The 25,129-nt window shown below is 47.5% G+C and overlaps 1 protein-coding gene across 1 annotated transcript in view; it reads right to left on the reverse strand.

Moving 5' to 3' along the window:
• The window catches only part of PLXNA4 (plexin A4), a 584,028-nt gene that overhangs the window by 126,985 nt on the left and 431,914 nt on the right, over positions 1–25,129 (reverse strand). Inside the window, exon 10 of the mRNA XM_060279222.1 lies at positions 15,455–15,655. Coding sequence (XP_060135205.1) covers positions 15,455–15,655 — 201 coding nt within the window. The remainder of the gene's footprint in view (positions 1–15,454; positions 15,656–25,129) is intronic.

Genomic DNA, 25,129 nt, shown 5'->3' on the forward strand with positions numbered 1-25,129 from the left:
CCGTCGGAATCTTTTCTCCCTTCCAATTCTGAGCAATGAGGAGCCTAGCTGCTGCACAGGCGTATAAGAGTATATTCTTTCTATCTTCTGGGACATTTTCCGGCACCATGCTTAACAAAAATAATTCTGGTTTATTTTCAAATGTTATTTTTAACATCTTTTTTAATTTTTCATCAATTTTTCATAAATTGTATTCCACCAGCAATGATAGTAGCTGCCAATTTTTCCTTGGTATTTCCAAAATTTATTTGAATTATTTTTATATATTTTGGCAATTTTTTCTGGAGTCAGATGAAACCTGTAAACTAATTTTAACATATTCTCCTTTATCCCTGCACACGCTGTAAATCTCATCCCCCTCCCTCCATAATTTGTCCCATTGATTGTTGTACTTTTTTATTGAGAGCATTAGATATCTATCTATATCTATATCTAATCTATATCTATCTGTATATCTATATCTGGAATCATAGAATTGCAGGCTTGGGAGGGAATGGGACCCTGAGGATCATCTAGTTCAACCCCCTGCAAGGCAGGAATATGCGTTGCCCAGCAATGGAAAGAGGAGAAAATGCTGACAAAAGTGGACTGGCAGATGAAATTATTAGAGTATACAGAGATGGCAAGACTGACAGGGAAAATCAGAAATCAGGAGGATCAAAACTTCAATAGGGGACGGGACAAATACAGACTGTACTTAAAAGAACACTGTAATAACTTGAGCTCTTTGGCAGGCTTTGAGTAACTCCTGCAATGTTATAAAGATTCTATATGAAGTAATGATTCTATAGGGGGAGCCATGAGGCATGTTTTGGATGTGTTCTATGACCCAAAGAAGGTGCTAAGGATAATGATAATCTATAATAATTAATTATTTATACTCATTATACTTATTTATACTTGGGTTTCCCAAGCCACTCTGGGCAGCTCCCAACCGAATATTAAAAACACAATACTGCATTAAACATTAAAAACTTCCCTAAACAGGGCTGCCTTCAGGTGTCTTCTAAAAGTCAGATAGTTGCTTATTTCCTTCACATCTGATGGGAGGGCATTCCACAGGGCGGGCGCCACCACCGAGAAGGCCCTCTGCCTGGTTCCCTGCAACCTCACTTCCTGCAGTGAGGGACCTGTCAGAAGGCCCTCGGAGCTGGACCTCAGTGTCTGGGCTGAACGATGGGGGTGGAGATGTTCCTTCAGGTATACTGGGCCGGGGCCGTTTAGGCCCGGGCTCTTTCAAGGCCAGCACCAACACTTTGAATTGTGCTTGGAAATGTACTGGGAGCCAATGCAGGTCTCTCAGGACTGGTGTTATACGGTGATAAATCCCTGCAAACATATCTAGAGAACGTGGAGCTGGCCTCTCGCGCCATCCGTTTTCACTCTCCCTGGGCCCAGAGAAACAGCCTCGAAGGTAGCAGCTGGGGAAAAAATATGTTGCAAGGCCGAGAGATGAGTAATTAACCCAAGGCAAAAGTATGATGTGAGGAGGAGAGGAATGGGACTGGTCTTTAACCGGGTCCATATGTCTCCCGACTTGATTTAGCATCAGTTCCCCTCGACTGCATCACACACTCCTGCGTAAACGCGAGCAGAGCTTAAGGCTATGAATCCTTCATGGATTCTATGGGGATTTTATTACCACCGGTGCCCTTAATTAAAAGAATAACATCTGTCTGGCAGGCAACAAGCAGAGACCAGCAGGCCTGCATGACTCCTTGCGCGGAGGCGCATGCACACAGCACCGCATGGGAGTGCAGATGGAATGTCTTGGGTGTCCACAGAAATACGCCAAGTCTCCTGGGATAACTCAGAGGAGGCCTTTTCCATTGCACCAACAAATAACTCATCCAAATTCAGAACATGCTACGGGCATTTTAGTCTACACTTGCTCTTTGTTATATTTCTGCCATGCGCGATTCCAAGCGCTCTCTGTGCAAACTTAAATCCGAGCACATCCAACAAGTTGACATGATATCTAATTATTAAATGAACAAAGCCCAAATTTATATTAAAAACAACAACAGAAAAATACATGTTATTATTTTTATATATAAAAAACCCCCACAAAGGCCAATTTCAAAGTCATTTCGTAAACAAGCCCCATCTTTGTCCTGTAAAAACAGGCAGGGAGAACCACCTCCAGTCCATGGGCCAAATTTATCTGGGCCACAAAGCCATTTTCTTCAAGTGTTCCATCCCAGATAAGGAAGGCACACGTCTGACAGTTAACCCTTTACTGTATTGGCAAAAGAAACACTTACAGTAGCTTCCATGGTGCTCTGGATGAACACAGAGCCTTCTAGCCTCTAGGCAGCTGTCCACAGATCTGAGCCCGATGGCACAATTGTGGCAACAGTGGAATCCTGCCCTGCCTCCTGGCTCATATACAGCCTTCTGAAGGGTTGCATGCCCGCGACGGAGACTTCTCCTGTATGGAAGCCATCATTGCGCTTCCTGCTTCAAGCCCCTCCTGGTTCTGGGAGACAGTGGAGTGGGGGAAAGTGGGGAATCTACTGACCCGCCCCTTGTCTGAACTGTCCCTTCTTCCTCTGCCGCATCCTCTGTGCCTTCCTCCACCCAGGACTGCCCTGACTCACAACTGCCTTCCTTACACTTGACACCATATCATTACACGACTTATATAATATATAAATACTGTATATAAAAGGATGTCATATAGAGGAGGGAGAAAGGTTGTTTACTGCTGCTCCAGAGAAGCGGACACGGAGCAATGGATTCAAACTACAAGAAAGAAGATTCCACCTAAACATTAGGAAGAACTTCCTGACAGTAAGAGCTGTTCAGCAGTGGAATTTGCTACCAAGGAGTGTGGTGGAGTCTCCTTCTTTGGAGGTCTTTAGGCAGAGGCTTGACAGACATATGTCAAGAATGCTTTGATGGTGTTTCCCGCTCGGCAGGGGGTTGGACTGGATGGCCCTTGTGGTCTCTTCCAACTCTATGATTCTATGATTCTATGACCTGCCCATCATCCTAGCAGCACTTTCATTTCGGTATACAGCGTGGGGAGCTGGAATGGTCCTTCAATAGTTCACCTGTTAGTCACCTGAGGTTATAATGACCTGTGCCGACACGGAGACCCGATTGCAAAGGGACAATTAGGAGGTCACGCTATGCTCACGCTATGCTCACGGTCGTTCCTCGGGAGCCACAATCCTTCTTGGCCCACACCTGACAGTGCATGTGTAGAGCAGATGGGTGTGGCTTTGAAGAAGGTCTTTGTGGGCCAAACTGGGCTCCATTGCAGGTCTAGCTAGGCCTTTAGAAAATTCAGTACCTCTGTAGGATCAGGAGAACCATAAATGAGGCAGGTAGGGCTGAGAGAAGCTCGCCCCCATTACTTCCCCGGATCTTTCCACCTTGCTGAAAAGTGAACATGGCATAAAATTGATTTTGTGTGTGTGTGTGTGTGCACTTGGGATTTCCCCAATTCTTATGGAACAGCTAATTCACACATGATTACTGCATATTATCCACCTCCTTTAAAGGCGCAGAGAGAGCTGGCTTAATTGCACTTGGTTCGTGATCAAATAGCACCGAAAGCGGGGTTTCATTATGCATTCTCTCAGAACTGGAATGGAACAGGTCTGCTTGTTTCCTTTTTTCATCGCCCTCACCACATCGCCAGCTTGCTACCTACTCATCATGGTCCCCCGCAGAAAGCGCTGGCTGTTGCTCATTGCGCACTTCCAGATTCAGAGTGCCAAGGGCGAAACGGCCTCCTTCGCCTGGCACAGGGCACCATGACGCTCGCGTACAATCAGAAGCCCTTCGAAAAGCAAAACCTACATGGGGAGGTGCCTTATACAGAGTCAGACCATGGGCCCAACTAGCTCAGGGTTATCTACACTGATTGACAGTGATTTTCCAAGATTTCAGGTAGATGGCTCTCCAATCCCTACCTGGAGAGGCTGAGGGCTGGACCTGGGACCTTCCATATGAAGGGCAGGTGAACAATGGCAGGTGGCTGAGAGAGAGAAAGAAAGAAAGAAAGAGAGAGGCGGAGTGGACCCTAGCCTACAAATGCAACACACAGTATAATTGAAATTATACTGGTCAAAGGCCTGGAAATGATGCCTTATGAGGAACGGCTTAGGGAGCTGGGTATGTTTAGCCTGGAGAAGAGAAGGTTAAGGGGTGATATGATAGCCATGTTCAAATATATAAAAGGATGTCATATAGAGGAGGGAGAAAGATTGTTTTCTGCTGCTCCAGAGAAGCGGACACGGAGCAATGGATTCAAACTACAAGAAAGAAGATTCCACCTAAACATAAGGAAGAACTTCCTGACAGTAAGAGCTGTTCGGCAGTGGAATTTGCTACCAAGGAGTGTGGTGGAGTCTCCTTCTTTGGAGGTCTTTAAGCAGAGGCTTGACAGGCATATGTCAAGAATGCTTTGGTGGTGTTTCCTGCTTGGCAGGGGGTTGGACTGGATGGCCCTCGTGGTCTCTTCCAACTCTACGATTCTATGATTCTATGAAATTGCAGGGATGGAAAGCTGGGAGTGTGTTTGCGAAAGCAGCAGGGACCATCGCTAGTATCAACACTGGAGCCCTCTCCATAAAACTGCCCCAGAAGCCATGTGCGATGCAATTCTTCATGTCTGCTCAGAGGGACACATCAAGAAGGCCAGTGGGACTTAGTCCCCGATAAGCACATGGTTTGGTTTGCACTCTTCACCTTGTGGAGCTGCCCCTGAGTTAGGCGTGTTCAGGACCCCAGAGCCAGCCTTGCTTGATGCTGTTTGAAGCAGCTGCCACCAACCTGCTTGTGGATTCTGAACTGAAGGATTGGATTGCCATGAAAATGCTGTTTAAATGCATGACTAGGAAGGTTGGTGCTATGTCAGAAGAGTCTATTGCTCTTCAGAAGGGCTTGGCTTTTATTGTTTATCGTCTTGCTTAATGGCAGCATGTGAATATTGTCAAAGCTCTGGGGCTGGAGCAATAAAGTCAATCGATCCAGTGCCTTTTGCTTAATGGCAGAGGTGGCCTTGCATGCTAATCAACAAGCTTGGGTTCTGCCCAGGTGAGGCCCTGAATGCCTAACAAGGTATATGACCTCTAGTGACTTCTACGCTGGCTTGGTCAGGTCCACAGAATGGAAGATGGCAGGATCCCCAAGGACATGCTCTGTGGGGAGCTGGCTTCAGGCACCAGGGCCATTGGCAGACCAACTCTGCATTACAAAGAAGTCTGCAAATGTGACATGGAGGCCGGCAACATCAATCCCGCCATGTGGGAATCCCTTGCAGTCAGCCAGAGTGCTTGGAGACAGTCAGGTCATGCATCCACACCAGGGACCAGAGGAGGAATGACTGCCGGGAAGAGCACAGAGAGAAGAAACGCCATGGTGCATCTGCAGCAGCACAACTGGGTGTGCCATCCTCTGCCCCAGCTGCAACAAAACATGTCTCTCCTGTATCGGTCTTTACAGCCACAGCAGGCGCTGTAGCCTTTCAACAGTTTGACTTCATCCCCAAAGGCGCGCTCCTCTGTTGTCTCCCGAGACAGACTGATGCCAACCAACCAATAACCCAATTGATCCCTGTGTTCCAATCTGCATATAATTATAGGGCAGGTGAATTGAATCAGTTAACTTTTCAACATGGACTGAACAGCTTTCTCCTTCATCGTTGTGCTAATATTTGCACGCCTCTGTTTTCTTCTCTGCTGGAAGAGGACGCCAAGAGCTGGCCAGTACAATTCCAGGTGGCTCAGTGGCAACTGGCCATATGAATGCAAGAGGAGGTCTGCTGGATCAGGCCCACCTAGTCATAGAATCATAGAATCGTAGAGTTGGAAGAGACCACAAGGGCCATCCAGTCCAACCCCCTGCTGAGCAGGAAACACCATCAAAGCATTCTTGACATATGCCTGTCAAGCCTCTGCTTAAAGACCTCCAAAGAAGGAGACTCCACCACACTCCTTGGTAGTAAATTCCACTGCCGAACAGCTCTTACTGTCAGGAAGTTCTTTCTAATGTTTAGGTGGAATCTTCTTTCTTGAAGTTTGAATCCATTGCTCCGTGTCCGCTTCTCTGGAGCAGCAGAAAACAACCTTTCTCCCTCCTCTATATGACATCCTTTTATATATTTGAACATGGCTATCATATCACCCCTTAACCTTCTCTTCTCCAGGCTAAACATACCCAGCTCCCTAAGCCGTTCCTTATAAGGCATCGTTTCCAGGCCTCTCGTCTCCTGTGGTTTCCAGCAACTGGGTTCTGGATAAACCACACTATCCCGTTCCCAGAGTTTTGCCCTTGACCGCTATGGTTTCCAGCAGTTATCTCCAAGAACGTTTTCTGCCTGTGACTTTGCAGTTAAAACCCATCCTTGTGGAATCCATTCCCTGCAGTAACTCCCACTTGGAGCTTGGTTAGGACGGGCGGGAGTGGGGACGATCTCCTGGGATGGAGTGCAGAGTGAGTTATTTAGTAGCACTCCCCTTCCTGGCAGGGTTAATTAGCTGACACGCCATATCACACTTTGAAGAGGAGAAAGTGGCAGCAAATATGTATTATTATCACGCCGGGGGATTGATTGCTGCTGCGGCAGGAACACGGAGCCATGGGATGCTTTTAGCAAAGAAGCCAAAACTCACCTTGGCATTTGAACAACTAGGATGCTTTACTTAAACAGACAGGAAAATACAACTAACACATCCATGAGTCTTTTTTTTTTTAAAAAAAAAAACCCCACAAAGTTGGGGGGAGGCACTTGTGAACACACTTCTCCGCATTTCATGAAAGCCTCACAGGAGTTTTATACCTCCTGGGGTAAAGGTATAAGGGATGCCCCTTAATGGCAAATGGTTGGGTTTGTGCCAATATAATACGCTTCATGCAATGGTTACTTCCAGACTGGATTACTGCAATGCATTTTTGCGCAAATTTCTCCCAACTGATTATTATTATTATTTGTATGCTGTTTTGCCTAAGAAGTCCATTTCTGCATTGCAGTGATTCCTAATACAATGCATTGTATTTTTGTGGATTTTTAGGCTCATTTCACTCAACTATATGCATTTTGTATATGCATTTTATATGCATTTTGTGAACCCGGGTGGCGCTGTGGGTTAAACCACAGAGCCTAGGGCTTGCTGATCAGAAGGTCAGCGGTTCGAATCCCTGTGACGGGGTGAGCTCCCGTTGCTCGGTCCCAGCTCCTGCCAACCTAGCAGTTCGAAAGCACGTCAAAATGCAAGTAGATAAATAGGAAACGCTACAGCGGGAAGGTAAACGGCGTTTCCATGTGCTGCTCTGGTTTGCCAGAAGCGGCTTTGTCATGCTGGCCACATGACCTGGAAGCTATACGCCGGCTCCCTCGGCCAATAATGCGAGATGAGCGCGCAACCCCAGAGTCGGTCACGACTGGACCCAATGGTCAGGGGTCCCTTTACCTTTATATGCATTTTTAACATGTTCCTCGTCTGGAGCTCTGCAATGCAAAACTGCAGCAACAGAAAAGTGCAACTTTCAAAGGATGGCTGTGGTACTTCTACTTATGAATAACTCTACTTACGAATGTTTCTACTTACCAATGGAGCTCCGTCCGCCATCTTGGATGCGGTTTAGATAGGATTTTTTCTACTTACGAATTTTTAGATGGGGTTGCTTCGACTTATGAATTTTTTCTCCCAATGCATTCCTATGGGATTCGACTTACAATTTTTTTCAACTTACAAATGTGCGTTCGGAACGCATTAAATTCGTAAGTAGAGGTACCACTGTATCACTAAAAAAAAAGCACTTATTTGCTAGATTTGCCTTGATTTGCAAAATGAGTCAGATTTCTCCTCTACTCCTACTAGTGAATCTGCCACAGACTTTGTACTGCTCATAAGCCTCTGAGCACATTACCGCCAATTATTTTAACACCTCTATATGCATTTCCCCCTGTTTCTAATGGTCTGAGTCGGAAGCCGTGCTCTGGGTGCAACTTCTGCCAGAGGTGAGGCTGTTTTGATGGCGACACCCAAGTTATGGAATGACCTCCCCAAGAGGGCTGGTGACTCTTTTGCTAGCTTTGCAATGCCAGGTGAAGACAATTTTAATCTCCTGCACATTTTAATGGATCATTTGTTTTGTTCCTTCTGTTCCTCTGATTTTTATTGCCGCTCTCACTGCTATTTTTATTGTTGTCATTATTGCTGTTTTGTGATTTAGAAGGAAAAAACCAAACACATTTTATTTTATTTTTTAAATGCAGATGCTGATGTGGTGTTTTGAAATAGACCAGGGACTGTTTCTGGGGTCGTGGTGGTAGAGCTTCAGGGGATCGTAAACGCCATGCTTGTGCTTGGACTTGCGTGGACTGGCCTGGATGTGTATCCACCCAAATTTATCCACATTTATTGGGAAGGTGGAGGCATTCCAAAGAGTAGGAGAAAAGGGTGGGCTATCAAGTTATGAGAAAGGAGATTCCAACTAAATATCAGGAAGAACTTTCTGAGCTGATTTGGCAGTGGAACAGTCTCCCTCGAGTGGTGGTGGACTCTCCTTCCTTGGAGGTTTCTAAGCAGAGGTTGGATGGCCATCTGTCATGGGTGCTTTGGTTGAGTTTCCTGCATTACAGGGGGTTGGGCAAGATGACCTTCGGGGTCCCTTCCAGCTCTACAATTCGATGGTTCTATGATCAGGTGGAAGTGAGAGCTGGACCACAAAGAAGGCTGATCGCCGAAGAATTGATGCTTTTGAATTATGGTGCTGGAGGAGACTCTTGAGAGTCCCATGGACTGCAAGAAGATCAAACCTATTCATTCTGAAGGAAATCAGCCCTGAGTGCTCACTGGAAGGACAGATCGTGAAGCTGAGGCTCCAGTACTTTGGCCACCTCATGAGAAGACTCCCTGGAAAAGACCCTGATGTTGGGAAAGATTGAGGGCACTAGGAGAAGGGGACGACAGAGGACGAGATGGTTGGACAGTGTTCTCGAAGCTACGAACATGAGTTTGACCAAACTGCGGGAGGCAGTGCAAGACAGGAGTGCTTGGCGTGCTCTGGTCCATGGAGTCACGAAGAGTCGGACACGACTAAATGACTAAACAATGATCAGGTGGGGCTTTTATTTATTTGCACATTTGATGTCACAGAATCAGCCCGCCTTCCTTCCTTCCTTCCTTCCTTCCTTCCTTCCTTCCTTCCTTCCTTCCTTCCTTCCTTCCTTCCTTCCTTCCCCTTGGAAAAAGCCAAGTCACAGCTGGCTGTTTCCAAGTGTAAAAGAATGTGTGCTTGTGTGAAATAAGCACTTTGCCACTTCATCAGCCAATAAGTTCAACAAACACTCATAAGTAGAAAGATATGTAATTTCTTCATTAACCAATCTTTTTTTCGAATAGATATAATATACATGAGAATGAAAAATACTCTGGAACAATGCTCATGCGATTATGTAGTCACTGTTGAAGAATTCAACGAAACAGTAGTTGCTATCAGTTCAGCAGAATTCAGAGTTGGACATCAGAATTGGACAATTTGCTGCCAAGGAGTGTGGTGGAGTCTCCTTCTTTGGAGGTCTTTAAGCAGAGGATTGACAGCCATCTGTCAGGAATGCATTGATGGTGTTTCCTGCTTGGCAGGGGGTTGGACTATCAAGATGGTCCATAAAGCCACATTGCACTTTGGGCTAGTGGCTATAGCAGCCTCTGGTTTGGGGTCTTCAGATGAAGGATGGGGCTGCTCAACAGGTGTGTCCTGTTCATTGACAAATATCACCCTCTCTACCTGTTAAGACTCTGCAGGGATTTCAGCTTTGTACTGGTAAGATTGCTTCACTGGGAATATCTGAGGAACTGATACAGACATATTGTCTGGGTTCTGGGTTTGGGTCAGGCTTCCTTTTAACTTTTAGAATATTGCAATTCTTTTCTTTTTTAAAGCAAACAGACACCGCAAAAAGATTCATAAAAAGCACCCTTAATTTTTCAAGCCAGAGATCCCAGTGAGATCCTGAGCTTCGGCACTCACAGACCACTAAGCAGTAACGGAATCTGGGAGCAATGCAAAGTGGGGTGATGGCAGGCTCATTTGTAACAGATTGTAAAACTGGCAAAAGGCCCGCAATTGGAAACATGGTGTTTAATGCCACAGAAAATGGGCGGCATGGTTTTAGCGACAGCTTCCTGCAATGGGGCAGAGGAAGGGCAATGAAGCCTATGTTCATTGTCAAAGGAACATTATCATCATCAACAGCAGCAGCAACAACAGTAAATGATTAGTTGAGGGAAATCAGAAGAAAGCACAATGGATGAACAAGTACAAGCTAGTAGTCCTGATATATTTCGAAGCTCACTTCCAGGGCTAGAATCATAGATTCGTTGAGTTGGAGGTGAGCCAAAGATCACCTAGTTCAATCCCCTGCAATGCAGGAATCTCAGCTAAAGAATGTCTGGCAGATGGCCATCGAACCTCCGTTTAAAAGCATCCAATGAAACAGAATCTACCACCTTACAGGGGAGTCTGTTCCACTGTCAAGCAGCTCTTACTGTCAGAAAGTTCTTCCCAGCGTTTAGTCGCAATCTCATTCCTTGCGAATTGAAACCATTGCTTTGGGTCCTGCGCTCTGGAGCAGCGGGAAACAAGCTCGCTCCATCCTCCATGTGACAGCCCTTCTGATATTTGAAGATGGCTCTCATATCACCTTATCAGGCTTATCTACTCCACGCTAAGCAGGTTGTTGAACGGCTTCATGGCTCTAACACCCTTTCCCATCTTACATCCCAGAGAAAAGCCAAGGGCATGACACAACAGCTGCCATGGCAACGAGTGATGTCATAGAGGTCTACAATAGGAAGCAACAAGCACACCAGGGATGTATTTAGTGACACAGTCAGATGGGTGAAAAATTCCATCCAAATATGATTTCATCCAGCGCTATTTTTGATTATATGAATTTCTGTTTATGTGCTGTCTTGGAATAACTGCCCTATTGCCCCTTTTGTACAAGTTTCTATTAATATTTTTCTTTACATCTTTCATCTCATTACCGCTCAGTCAGTAGACTCTGAAACTTAGGGCTGTGGGTTCGAGTCCCACGTTGGGCAAAAAGATTCCTGCATTGCCGGGGGGGGGTAGACTGGATGACCCTCATGGTCCCTTCCAACTCTACAATTCCATGATACTACGAGCATGCTCAGTTGTGTGTTCTCACACCGTTTGAAGTACTCCGTATATTCCAGAGCGCTTTGGAAGGGGAAGAGTCAGTAGCTGCACATTTGCTGCGCAAATCCATCTTTGGTTCCACCCCGCTGAGTTTTACTCTGGAGTCTGTACACCCAACCAGAGAGAGCGTAACTCATAGGCTGATCTTACATGACAAGCTGGCACCGCTGTAGCTTGAGTCAACACAAGCATATGGGTGTACCTCAGCCATCCAGCTTCATCGAGCAAACAGGATGACATTATGTAATGATGCTCAACCAGATGATGCACTGAGCTGCGCATTGTCAGAGAGCTTTAATTAAAGCAGAGAAGCAGCCTCATGCCTGCCAGTGAGTTTCTCCCACTCTTCATAATGCTTCTGATTTATTTATTTTTCTTAAAGGCGCTGCCAAACTTGCAACCAATGTCAAACTATTAATGGTCCTTTATTTTTTTACCATTTTCGCAGTGCCCGTTTTAAAATTTTGCACACTGCGCACTGGTACAACACACAGCTTCTCCTCACGTTCCCGTAAATGTTGTGATAACCATATAATAAAAGCAGATGCCACGCACGGAATCACACATGCGCTAGAGTAAAATAATAAATAATCATTAACGAGGTATTTTTGGTTGTTAATTATTGCTTACGACTCCATTCTAATACAGGTAAGCTTGTAGTGTTCCCAGCGGAGAACAGGGCTCTATATCATCTTGAACTTTATTACATTATTACATGGTGTCTTCTATGTTATTGTATAGGGACCCAGGTGGCGCTGTGGGTTAAACCACAGAGTCTAGGGCTTGCTGATCAGAAGATCGGCGGTTCGAATCCCTGCAATGGGGTGAGCTCCCGTTGCTCGGTCCCAGCTCCTGCCAACCTAGCAGTTTGAAAGCACATCAAAGTGCAAGTAGAGAAATAGGGACCGCTCCGGCGGGAAGGTAAACGGCGTTTCCGTGCGCTACTCTGGTTCGCCAGAAGCAGCTTTGTCATGCTGGCCACATGACCCAGAAGCTGTCTGCGGACAAACGCCGGCTCACTCGGCTTATAGAGCGAGATGAGTGCCGCAACCCCAGAGTCGGACACGACTGGACCTGATGGTCAGGGGCCCCTTTACCTTTACCTTTTTATGTTATTGTATATACACTTGCACACAACCACGTTACATTGTATTAATTTGTGATATATAAATACTTTTTATAAATGAACTAGCTGGCCCGGCCACGCGTTGCTGTGGGTCATCCCTGTGATTCCCCCCCTACATTTATATATATATAGATGAATAAGATTTGGACAATTTTATTGAACCCTAATCAAGATTCCTCTCCCTCTCCTTCCCCTGCTTTTTTTTTTAAAAAAAGGTGACAGAAATGTCCCAGCTCCCAGCTCTGGGCAAGGAAGGAGGCTGTGGGAAGATCCAACCACACCAGCCAAGGAGGTCTCCTTCCACACCAAGAGCCCAGAACCAAATATAAACTTACTTCTTCCTTGATGGAGCAAGCTTGCTTTCTGCTGCTCCCAAGGGGCAGGACCTGAACCAATGGAGTCAAATTAACAAGAAGGGAGAATCTGACTAAACATCAGGAAGAGCTTTCTGACAATAAGAGCTGTTCAACAGTGGAACAGACACCCTCAGAAGTTGGTGGACTTTTCTTCATTGGGGGCTTATAAGCCGAGGCTGGGTGGCTATCGGTCATGGATGCTTTAGCTGGTATTCCTGAATTGCAGGGGGTTGGACTAGATGACCCAAGGGGTCCCTTCCAACTATAATTCTGTGGTTCTAACAAAGTCTCCCAAATGAGGCTTGATTGCTGGCCACTGCCCATCTTTCGTCTTGCCTTGTGCAAGTTTGAGAAAAAACAGACAGAAATATCCAAGCATTTCAGCTTTTCCAAGGAGGAAAGTGTGGCTTTCTTTTATTTTTTTAGAACTTGAAAATGCTTGAATGACCTCAGTTCTTTCTGCTTAGCACATTGATTCCTTGCAGGGCATGCAGCCTTGGCCAAATCGGACCTCCTAAGCACATGCCCAAGCACTGTGTACCTCCATATCTGTCTTGCATCTAGAATAGTTCAGGAATTAGAATAGAAACACCCTACGGTTGGGTGAAGCTGATAACAGGCAATAGTGATGCTAGCATCCAGCCTGTGCAGCTTCTTGCGGGAATTATCCATCTCTCTTTCTATCCGACACTCCCCCCCCCCAAAAAACCCTGAATTAGTATTCATTGCGAGGAAGGCATGATGTGATGTGCCTCAGCTTCCTGTCTGTCTGAAGAGCGGCTTGGCTTTAGAAAGCTCTGCTCGGAAGGGGAGAAGAAAAGTTTGCAAAATAAATTAAAACCTTTCAGCCGAATCCTTCCCAAGGAAAAAAAGGAGCCTCCGAATGACACAGAGGGGTAGCGGAATCGGAACATCCAGATCCAGATTTGTATAGAGGATTTAAATGGTAAAGAAGCTACGTGCGCTGCGAAATTCTCTTAGAATCATAGGATTGTAGAGTTGGAAGGAACCCCAAGAGTCACCTAGTGCAACCTCCTGCAATTCAGGAATCATAGCTAAAGAGTTCCCAATAGGTGGCCCTGCAGCCTCTGCTCAAAAACCTCCAAGGAAGGAGAGTCTACCGCAGAGGTCGGCAAGGTTTATCGGCCATGGACCGGATCACTCCCACGGAGATCATCCATGGGCCAGACTGGTGCAGCGTAACACTGGAAATCGTGTCTGCGCATATCCGCAGCACCAGAAATTGCTTCTGCATATGCTCAGACACCGAAAACCGCGCCTGCACAGAAGCAATTTTCGGCATCTGGACATGCACAGATGCGATTTCCAGTATCTGCGTGTGCGCAGATGCAATTGCCAGTGCAGCTCGGTGAGTCCCCGCACCGTGCTGCACCGGTTTAGCGCAGCGCGCAGGGGACTTGTCAAGTGGGCAGCTCAGTTCGGGGGCGGCTCGTGGGCCAGTAAAATGGTCTTCGGGGGCCGCATCCGGCCCATGGGCTGCACGTTGCTGACCCCTGGTATACCGCCTTCAGAGGGAGTCCATTCCACTGTCAAACAGCTCTTGCCATCCGGAAGTTCTTCCTTGTTGTTTGGTTGGAATCTCCTTTCTTGACATTTGAATCTTATTAGTTCTGGTCCTCTCCTCTGGAAGCGAAGAAAACAAGTTTGCTCCATCTTCCATGAGGCAGCCCTTCAGATATTTGAAGGTGGCTGTCGTATCGCTTCTCAGTCTTGTCTTCTCCTGGCTCATATCCAACTCACTCTACTGTTCCTCATTAAGGCTGGACTTAAAGACCATTTATCATCTTGGTCACCTTCCTCTGCACACATTCATATGGATGATGTGGTATTTCTCCCAACCAGAAGAAAATGCCTTTAAAACTGCCAGCCTGCTAGTAGGTAGATCAGGGACCCATATCTTAAGAACATGCTGGATCAGGCCAAGGGCCTGCCGAGTCAAACAATCTCACACTGGGCAAGCAGGTGCCTGTGGGAAACCCAGAGCACTCTACCCATCTGTGGTTTCCAACAAGTGGTATTTGAAAAGCATTGTCTCATCTTGTGGACCTAGAGTATAGATTGCATGCCATCAATAGCCTTCACTTCGACCTATTCCTCTCCCACCTATCGTTTGATTGGAGAATTGCATCACAAAAATTCAGAGAAGCGCAGTTCTCAAACGATAGCTCCGTTTCAGTCTTTGTGTTGGTTCGGAAAGACTCCCATTAAAATGCAAACCATTGTCCCCAGGACCGAATTTAGGTTTGATGAGGCCCTAAGCTACTGAAGGTAATGGGGCCCTTTATCAACTGCCCTTTGTCAACAACAAATTGCCGCTGTTTTTTCTGTGTTGAATATAAGCTATATAGTAATTTATGGACCTAAATAGGTATCTAAAGCCATTTGCACATGTTGCAGTGCAACCAGTCCATGCAGAATGTAGGCACCCTATACAGTATAGAAAGGAGCAAACCAGTGGTATTTTAGGGAGCAGGCTAGCAGGCAGGGCCCATGACTTACATCATAGGAGCCTACACAATGCAAAACACTGATGCTGTATGTAGGTTTTATTTTATTTCCTTTTTATCTTATATTTTGGAAAAGTACATCCAGTTTTTTCCCCTTTAAATTTTTTGTGGGGCCCCAAGAGAGTGGGGCCCTAAGCTATAGCTTGTTTAGCTAATACGTCAATCCGGCACTGATTGTCCACTGATTTCCCCCTATCTCTACCTGCAGTCCAGCCCCCCTCTTCCCTTTCCCATGGCCCAGAGTGGCGGGGCGTACTCACCGAAGTGTTTTGGCACTGGACACTGGAGCTGTTAAACCGCAACGCAGGCACCCTCTTCTCATTGCCCTGGATGCTGATGATGCACTCGTAGCCCCGCTGCCCGGACTGAGGCTGAGGAAGGTTCTTGGCCTTCAGCGTGATCGGCTTGATGACGTCCACGGGCACCAAGATCTTATTGACGTGCAGCAACTGGGGGCAGTCCTGGAGAAAGCAGGGAGGAGGAGGAGGAGGAGGGATGTGAGGGGAAAGAAAGAAATTGCCCCATGCAGTTAGTAAAACGCTTAGTTACGTTTTCCTGATAGGCCGATTTGGAATTTGGCAACTCGCCGCCCCCATTTTCTGGTGCCCATAGAAGGGCAAAGCGCCACCAGAAGTTGCGTCTACGCAGACTCCGGTGTCGCGGGCTGCCGATCCCGGATTTTTCCGTCCAGGACTTAGCAGGTATGCCATGATTGGTATACAGAAGCATTACTGTCTCCAGCTGCCATCCATCAATCGCCCTCTCCTCCATGAATTTGGTCTTTTAAAGCCCTCTAGTTTGGTGGTCATCACCATGGGAGCAAATTTCATAATTTAACCATGTTTAGTGTTAAGAAGTGTTTTCTTTCATCTGCCCCAAATCTTCCAACATTCAGATTCAACCAGGGCCATCTTTAGCATATGCAGCACCCAGGTGCAAAAAACTGTGCAGTGCAAAGTTGGTGAGCTTTTTTTGGGGGGGGGGGTGCAACTCTCTCCCATGCCACTGTGGGTGGAGGGAGGAGAGCTATCCCTGCAGAAGCTTGGGAGGGAAGCTGTGCGTCTTGTGTGAGCAGCATGCGGGCACTGGGCGGGCCTCTCGACAGCCCACCAATCCCAGGCACGCAGGAGGGCGGAGCCAGCCGGCTGCCTCAGCGCACACAGCAGAGAAGCTTGTGGCGCTCCGACAGGCTCTGCTTCGCTCGGCAGCAGCTGCCCGCTGGCCTGGCTCTTCAATCCCCAGGCCCCAAATCTCAGCCCCAGACTCTTGGCCTGGCGCCCCTGAAAGCCCGGCACCTAGGTGCCCCGCACCCCTAGCACCTATGGGTAAGCCGGCCCTGGATCCAACTACCATCTACCTTGGCCACCTTGGTCCATCTGTATTGTTCCCCGCTTTACCTGGAGATGCCCCTGGGGCCTTCTGCATTCAAAGCAGCTGCTCTACTGCTGAGCTGCGCCCCTTTCCCCTTTTCTGTTACGCAGGGGAGCTGCCCTTTAATTTGTCCTCACCCCATTCTAAGGAAAGAGAAGGAGAGGCAGCAAAGCAGCACATTATGCTGGGGGTGGTGGTGGCTGATTTCAGGTGCCCGATTTCAAGAACTGGCGATGGGAAGGGAGGGACGAAGGGAACGAGTGACTCAAAGCACCGGGAGGGGGAAGCGGAAAGACGCGTGGCTTGAGAGAGATGCGGGGATCTCTCCTCACAGCAGATGGCGGCTACGCCTCATAGGCACAAACAGTTGAGCAACACCAAGGAATGGATGAGCTGCGGAACAGCTGCAGTTACCCTGACTAGGAATGGCATTATGGAGACTGTCAATCATGCTGTTCTGTGGGTGAGATGGACCACAACTAGCATCAGGTGTGTTTGCGAGGAAACTGTGCCCACCAGGCCAGGCTCTGGTCAAACGGTATGGAATCCCCAAAAGCTTTCAACACACAGCTTTTGTTGAGTAATGCAATGCTATTAAAAAAAGTTGCAGAAATATGTATTTCCCAGAACATATATTTATATTTACAGTATATATTAATAAAAAAGCTGTTTGGAAACAGCTGCAATGTTGCCAGTTTGCTTCCTGGCCCAATTCAAGGTGCTCCTGTTGAGTGTTTAAATCCATAAATGATTCAGTCCCCAAAATTTCTGGGAGACTCCTTCTTCCCTGCAGACCCCATTGGGGATTCAGATCAGAAGAGGGGATATTTTTGTAGTCTACTACCCTCAGAAGAGTGATGGCAGCCCACGACAGGGCCTTCTCTGTGGCAACTCCTAAGTGAACATGAGAACAGACTTCTGGGTCAGGTCAATGACCTGTCCAACCCAGCATCCTTTTCTCACAGTGACCAACCAAGATGCCTGTGGGAAACTCACAAGCAGGATTTGAGCAATAATAATAATAATAATAATAATAATAATAATAATAATAATAATAATAATAATATAATCCTTGTTTAGGGAAGCTTTTAATGTTTAATAAACTATTGTATTTTCATATTTCTGTTGGAAGCCACCCAGAGTGGCTGGGGAGTCTCGGCCACATGGGTGGGGAATAAATAATAAATTATTAATTATTATTATTATTATTACATACATTTTTTAAAAGAGGTGAAGCTCTCACCACACAGGTGTGTCTGGCACCTACATGGTATAATTTCCAAAAGATAACCTGGGATAGCTCAGTTGGTAGAGCATGAGACTCTTAATCTCAGGGTTGCGAGTTTGAGCCCCACATTGGGCAAAAGATTCCTGCATTGCAGGGGGTTGGCCTAGATAGACCAGGCATCCCCAAACTCCGGCCCTCCAGATGTTTTGGACTACAATTCCCATCTTCCCCAACCACTGGTCCTGTTAGCTAGGGATCGTGGGAGTTGTAGGCCAAAACATCTGGAGGGCCGCAGTTTGGGGATGCCTGGACTAGATGATCCTCGTTGTCCCTTCCAACTCTACAATTTCGTGAGTCTATATGCTGAAGACTCATCTCTGCCCCCTGGCCTTTGGCATCTGAGAGGTGTGCTTTCCTACGACTGTAATTTGTCTTAAACTGCTTCTAAAGTTGCATTTTAAATGGTTGAGACCCACCCTGGGAACCTCAAGGTGAAGGGAGATTAATAAATCAAATCAATAATAATGAAAAATAATCATCATAGGTGAACAAAGTTTCTTTTTGGAAAAGGAACCCTGGGATGGGTCCCAGGAGGGGAACTCCGAGTCAGAGCACAAAGGCAAGCAAGAAAGCCAGAGAAGTTAAGAAAAGGGGGAAGAAATTTGGAGATTTCCTTCTCGCACGCCACCCCAAGCCGGCGCCATAACCTTTTTGATCATCCTCGTTTCAAATTCATTAACAAGAGGCAATTGCAGAGGCCCCAATAAAAGGATTCGTTAGCATATAAAAAGGTTTGAGGCTCTGTTAGGAAGTTCATTATAGATAATTGAAGAGGCGAGGGCCGTAAAAAAGGCGAAATCCTCTTCCCAATGTGTGACTTTATCTGATTGACCTAATGTACTTCCTAATTGAAATTTTAAAAGGCAATTTCTCGAAAAGAGGGGATACAACCGAGTTGCGGGTCTCGCCCTCTGTGCCCAGCATGCAAGCCTTGGGTACGGCCCAAGATGAGGAAGAGAGAACTTTTTAAAAAGGAGATCCTTCCCTAAGCCACCTCCATCCCTACACTGAGCCCAAGAAATAAGCCATAGAAATTAGAATACAGTGGTACCTCGCAAGATGAATGCCCTGCGAGATGAATTTTTCGCAAGACGAATGCGTCTTGCGACCTGATGGTGACTCGCAAGACGAATTCATTTTGCGAAAAAATCGTCTTGCGAATCGCGGTTTCCCATAGGAATGCATTGAAATTTAATTAATGCGTTCCTATGGACAAAAAAAATTCAATGCATTCCTATGGGAAACCGCGATTCGTAAGACGGATTTTTCGCAAAACGAATTGACTCGCGGCACGAATTAAATTTGTCTTGCGAGGCACCACTGTATATGCAGTTGGGCAATGTTGGACTGGGACCTGGGAGACCAGGGTTCGAATCCCCACTCAGCTAGGCAGCTCACTGGGTGACCCTGGCACAGAGGCACCATCTTGCGACCAAGATGGGGGAGGGCCGATGCCCGTTATGCACACGCGGCGTAATGCACACAACACATTGTGTAAGTGCTGTGCGTGTGACATCACACACAGGCAACGCGCATCATCGGGAGGAGGCTGAGTGGGGAGCCCAGCACGGCACAGCTCCCTCTCTCACACTCAGGAGGAACAAGCCATTGAACTGCTCTGTGCTTGGCCTCCTCCACTCCCTCAGCATCAAGGGGCCCCACCTCCATGCCAGCAAATATTGCTATGGTCAAAGAGCTCTCTAACCCTAAGAGTTGGTGCACCTGCTGTGGCGCCAGTTGCTGTCTCCCAGTCACTAACCTCCCTCCCTCCTCCGCAGGGTCGCTGTGAGGACAACATGAGGATGCTGAGACTCATGCACAACAGCTTGAGCTTTTGGGAGGAAAGGTGGGGTATAAATGTACTGAACAAAAACCCACAATTTGCACGCATCTGTAAATTGTTCCGCCTGGCAGACGCAAGCCCCATGCTGCCGTTTCGGGCAGTGCGGAGCCCCAAGTCACTGTGTCACTCCCAGGAGAGATGCCTGACTCAGGCACACTGCAGGCCAGGCCCTGCGGTAAGTGCCGACCCCCACGCTGTGACGTTTTGTCACCCCCCTCAAGGATGACACCCGGGGCGGACCGCTCCCCCCGCTCCCCCCTTCCTACGCCCCTGGTTCTGCCGCTGTATATGCATGCAGTGGCAGAACTAGGACCAAACAAAAGATCAGACCACAATCCCAAATCTGACCCAAAGCTGGCTAAGGGGCTTAGGATGCGGCATAAACACTGTTGCACAAGCAGAGAGCCTTCATAAAGAAGGCTGATTGCCGAAGAATTGATGCTTTTGAATTATGGTGCTGGAGGAGACTCTTGAGAGTCCCATGGACTGCAAGAAGATCAAACCTATCCATTCTGAAGGAAATCAGCCCTGAGTGCTCACTGGAAGGACAGATCCTGAAGCTGAGGCTCCAATACTTTGGCCACCTCATGAGAAGAGAAGAATCCTTGGAAAAGTCCCTGATGTTGGGAAAGATGGAGGGCACTAGGAGAAGGGGACGACAGAGGACGAGAAGCTTGGACAGTGTTCTCGAAGCTACGAACATGAGTTTGACCAAACTGCGGCAGGCAGTGCAAGACAGGAGTGCCTGGCGTGCTATGGTCCATGGGGTCATGAAGAGTCGGACACGACTAAACGACTAAACAACAACAACAACAAGCAGAGAGAGACTCTACCAGCAGGTCAGTACTCCAAAGGGGCACCACTACGAAAACCTCTGCAGGCACTAACTATCTACCAGCAGTGATTTGCCAGAGGTAGAGCCTGGAAGGTGATGAGAGTCTTGGGGTCCGTTCCTCCCAAAATGGCAGAAAATGGCACTAGTAGTGTGGTGATTTCCCCTCTGAACAATGTCAATACAGTCATACCTCATGTTACATTCGCTTCATGTTACATTTTTTCAGGTTGCGTCCCGCGGCGACCCAGAAGTACCGGAAAGGGTTACTTCCAGGTTTCGCCATTCACACATGCGCAGTAGCACTAAATCACGCTTTGCGCATGCGCACAAGCGCCAGATCACGCCGCGCACCTGCGCAGATATGGTACTTCAGCTTGTGGTCTTTTCATGTTGCGAACGGGCCTCCGGAACGGATCCCGTTCGCAACCAGAGGTACCACTGTACAAGGAATTTAAGCTGTTCTCAACATTAACTACATTTATCATCTCACCTTTTTCCTCCAAGGAGCTCAAGGAGGCGTACCTGTTTCTCTCCCCTCCCTTCATGCCCACAACAATCTTGTGAGGTCACTTAGGGTGAGCCCTTAGCTTGTTGTGATTTCTTGGGGCAGATGCCGTTTCCCCCCCTTTTCCTTAAACTGCAACGCAACTCCGACTGCGAGTAACAGCGACAATGTCCAAATGCATTCTGGCATTGCCTGCGTTTGTTTTGTTTCTTGCGAAAAGAAGCACGAGAAGCTGCAAGCTAATGTGCCGAGGAAAGCGGAGGCGGTAATAAGCATGCCATGTGCCGCGCATAGCTCCTGATTTACAGCTCGCACTGTGTTTACATTATTACGCTACTAATTTCCACGGTCATAAAATCATATTTATATTTTATGCCATGGAGCAGGGGAGGGAGGGGAAGGGGACTAAAGAGATCTTATTAGGTCATAAAAGAGGAATCAGGTCAGTGATAACACAGGGAGGACTTCAAGCCCTGTAAATTTCCTTTGTATCTTTTGGGCAGCCTTGCCACATCTCTCTCTCTCTCCCCACCCTTACCAACTCTGCCATCGCCTCCAAAGTCACACCGTTCCCTTGTGTCACAGAACCAGCCCAGGAGACGCTCCAGCCGGCCAAAAGGATCCTTTAATGCACCATATATTTTATCTGCATTTCCTAAAAGTTTATGGCGCCATTAGCTTGATGGATGACGTACATATTTATTGGCACAGAAGTAATAATGGAGAAGGAAAATGCCCATAACCTTAAAAGGTAACTGAGGAAAAGAAGTGCAGCCTTGGGGATTTATGGAAGGCATAAACGTCTGTAGATAACAACAGAATAATTGAGTATTGGACTGCTGGTGGCTCCGACAGGCTCCATCCTAGTTAAGGGGGCTGTCAGGGACTCCTCCCCATAAAACCGGTTTTATTTCCTTTGTTTATTTTTTAGTGCTGGCGAGAAGTGTCTCTGAGCAAAAGCCTGAGGATGCCCCCCCTTCTCTTTTTACTCTCCATCCCAAGATCTAGCTGCTTTTGCAAAAAAACCAGGTGCTTTTTTTTTCTTTTTTTGGCATAAAGATCCGGCTTGATCAGGCCAATGGCCCATCTCGCCCAGCACCCTTTTCTCGCAGCAACGCTTCTGAACCCCAGTTTCTGGAAACCGCAGGAGTAGGGTGTGCTATTGTGCTTGGGTCCTCCTTGCCGGTTGCCCACTGAGGCATCTGGTTGGCCACCATGAGAAGAGGATGCCAGACTACACGTTCCATTGGCCTGATCCAGCAGACAATTCTTATGCTCCTATGGGAACTGCAGGAGGGCAGAGGGCAGGACCCCCCCCCAGTGTCCCTATTTCCCAGGGACAGCTCTGGTTTCTCAGAAGCCACCTCAGTTTCTGATTTGATCCTGGAATGTCCTGCTTTTCCTTGTTGTTGTTGTTTAGTCATTTAGTCGTGTCCGACTCTTCGTGACCCCATGGACCAGAGCACGCCAGGCACTCCTGTCTTCCACTGCCTCCCGCAGTTTAGCCAGACTCACGTTCGTAGCTTCGAGAACACTGTCCAACCATCTCGTCCTCTCTCGTCCCCTTCTCCTTGTGCCCTCCATCTTTCCCAGCATCAGGGTCTTTTCCAGGGAGTCTTCTCTTCTCTTGAGGTAGCCAAAGTCTTGGAGCCTCAGCTTCAGGATCTGTCCTTCCAGTGAGCACTCGGTGAGCTGATTTCCTTAGGACATCCCTATTTTCATCGGAGGGTATGGTAGGATGTCCTTATTGTCCCTGGAGAAATGGTGGAGGGTATAGAGCAGGCATAGGCAAACTCGGCCCTCCAGATGTTTTGGGACTACAACTCCCATCATCCCTAGCTAACAGGACCAGTGGTCAGGGATGATGGGGGTTGTAGTCCCAAAACATCTGGAGGGCCGAGTTTGCCTATGCCTGGTATAGAGTTATGCGAACCCCGAGCCAAGGAGATAAGTAAGTATACAACCTTTGGAAGAAATCTGAAGGCAGCCCTGTATAGGGATGTGCTTTTTTAATGTTTAATGAGTGGTGTATAAATAATAAAATGATGGTGATGATGATGAAATAGGATGTCCCTATATTCATTGGATAAATGTTGGAGGGTATGAGGGTGCTGTTGTTGTGCTCAGGTCCTGCTTGCCATTGAGGCACCCGGTTGGCCAATGTGAGCGCAGAATGGGCCATTGGCCTGATCCAGGAAGCTCTTCTGATGCTCTTTAGTCTTTCTCCTCTCTCTGGGCAGCTTGCAGGGCAGCCTCTGCTTGGCTGCCTAAGGCCCGCTCCCCGGCTCGTTCTTCTTCTCGCACCTGTTACGAACCTTTTCATTTCTCCACCTGGAGAGCATCCATTCCGGAGACCCAAGTGGGGCAGCAAATCTCGCTCCTTAAGTGGAGGGGAAGGGACAAAGGAAATCAGCGCATTTGAACCTGAAGGGTCTCTTGAAGGCCTGCTAACATGCAGCAGATGTTCCGGAGGAAACACACAGCCGTGGGATCTGCCAAACCCTGTGATGAATTAATATTTGAAGACCTCATTCTTTTGTGTGTCCCAAAGCATGAATGAGCTGGCATGAAATACTTGCAGCAAACAAGATATTTCTTCTTCCTCTTCCTCTCCTCCTCCTCCTCCTCCTCCTCCTCCTCCTCCTCCTCCTCCTCCTCCTCCTCCTCCTCCTCCTCTTTCCCCTCTCCTTCCCCTTTTCTTTTTGGCAGCAAAATGAACCCCCCCCTGCTTCTCTGAGTGGAGGGATTGTTGGGGGGGGGGGAATGAGCAAGCACCTGAAAACAGCTAAGCATGAAAAGATGAAAAACTCCTTCAAGGTAATTAGATGATTAAGAACCTTTTAAGCTCAGGACCTAACAGATTTTGTTATCTGCAGTTGCTCTTTTTACACATTCCAAGCTTTTATTCTCTGCTTACCGCCCGCCTTATTGCAACCCCCCCCATCTCCCGCTGCTGCCCTGCGCCGCCACCCACTTGGTTCCTACTAATACGAAGCTGAAATCCTTTTCAGAGTCCTGAACAAGATACTGTTCATCTCTCACACGACAAAAGAAACGCAGGCAACAGAGGCTTACTTCTTCATCCCGTCCATTCAAACCAGGCTGGCTTATGGCATGCGGCCGACGCCAGCGATACAGGAGGGTTGTGATGGTAGGAAGGAATCATTGAAAGCAGTAGCGGGAGAGGTTTCGGTGGGAGGAAGAGGTCTTTCTCGCAGCCACGAGGGCCAAATTAGAACAGAAGAACTTGAGAAGAGCCTGCTAGGTCAGGCCAATGGCCCATCGAGCCTAGCACCCTGTTCTCACAGTGGCCAACCAGATGCCTCTAAGAAACCCACAAGCAGGATCGGAGCACAAGAGCAACTCTCCCTTCCTGGGGTTTCTAGTAACTTGTATTCAGAAGCATCACTGCCTCGGAACATGGAGACAGAGCCTAGCAGCCATCAACAGGCCTCTCCTCCAAGAATCTGTCATAATAATAATAATAATAATAATAATAATAATAATAATAATAATAATTTATTTATACCCCGACCATCTGGCTGGGTTTCCCCAGCCACTCTGGGTGGCTTCCAACAGAAATATTAAAATACACTAATTTATTAAAGATTAAAAGCTTCCCTAAACAGGGCTGCCTTCAGATGTCCTCTAAAAGTCTGGTAGTTGTTTCTCTTTTTGACATCTGGTGGAAGGGCGTTCCACAGGGTGGATGCCACCACCGAGAAGGCCCTCTGCCTGGTTCCCTGTAGCTTTGCTTCTCACAGTGAGGGAACCGCCAGAAAGCCCTCGGCACTGGACCTCAGTGTCCGGGCAGAATGATGGAGGTGGAGACGCTCCTTCAGGTATACTGGACCAAGGCCGTTTAGGGCTTTAAAGGTCAGCACCAACACTTTGAATTGTGCTCGGAAACGTACTGGGAGTCAATGCAGGTCTTTCAAGACCGATGTTATGTGGTCTCGGTGGCTGCTCCCAGTCACCAGTCTAGCTGCCGCATTCTGGATTAATTGTAGTTTCCGGGTCACCTTCAAAGGTAGCCCCACGTAGAGCGCATTGCAGTAGTCCAAGCGAGAGATAACTAGAGCATGCACCACTC

Source organism: Zootoca vivipara, chromosome 10 (assembly GCF_963506605.1).
Source record: "Zootoca vivipara chromosome 10, rZooViv1.1, whole genome shotgun sequence".
Classification (NCBI taxonomy): domain Eukaryota; kingdom Metazoa; phylum Chordata; class Lepidosauria; order Squamata; family Lacertidae; genus Zootoca; species Zootoca vivipara.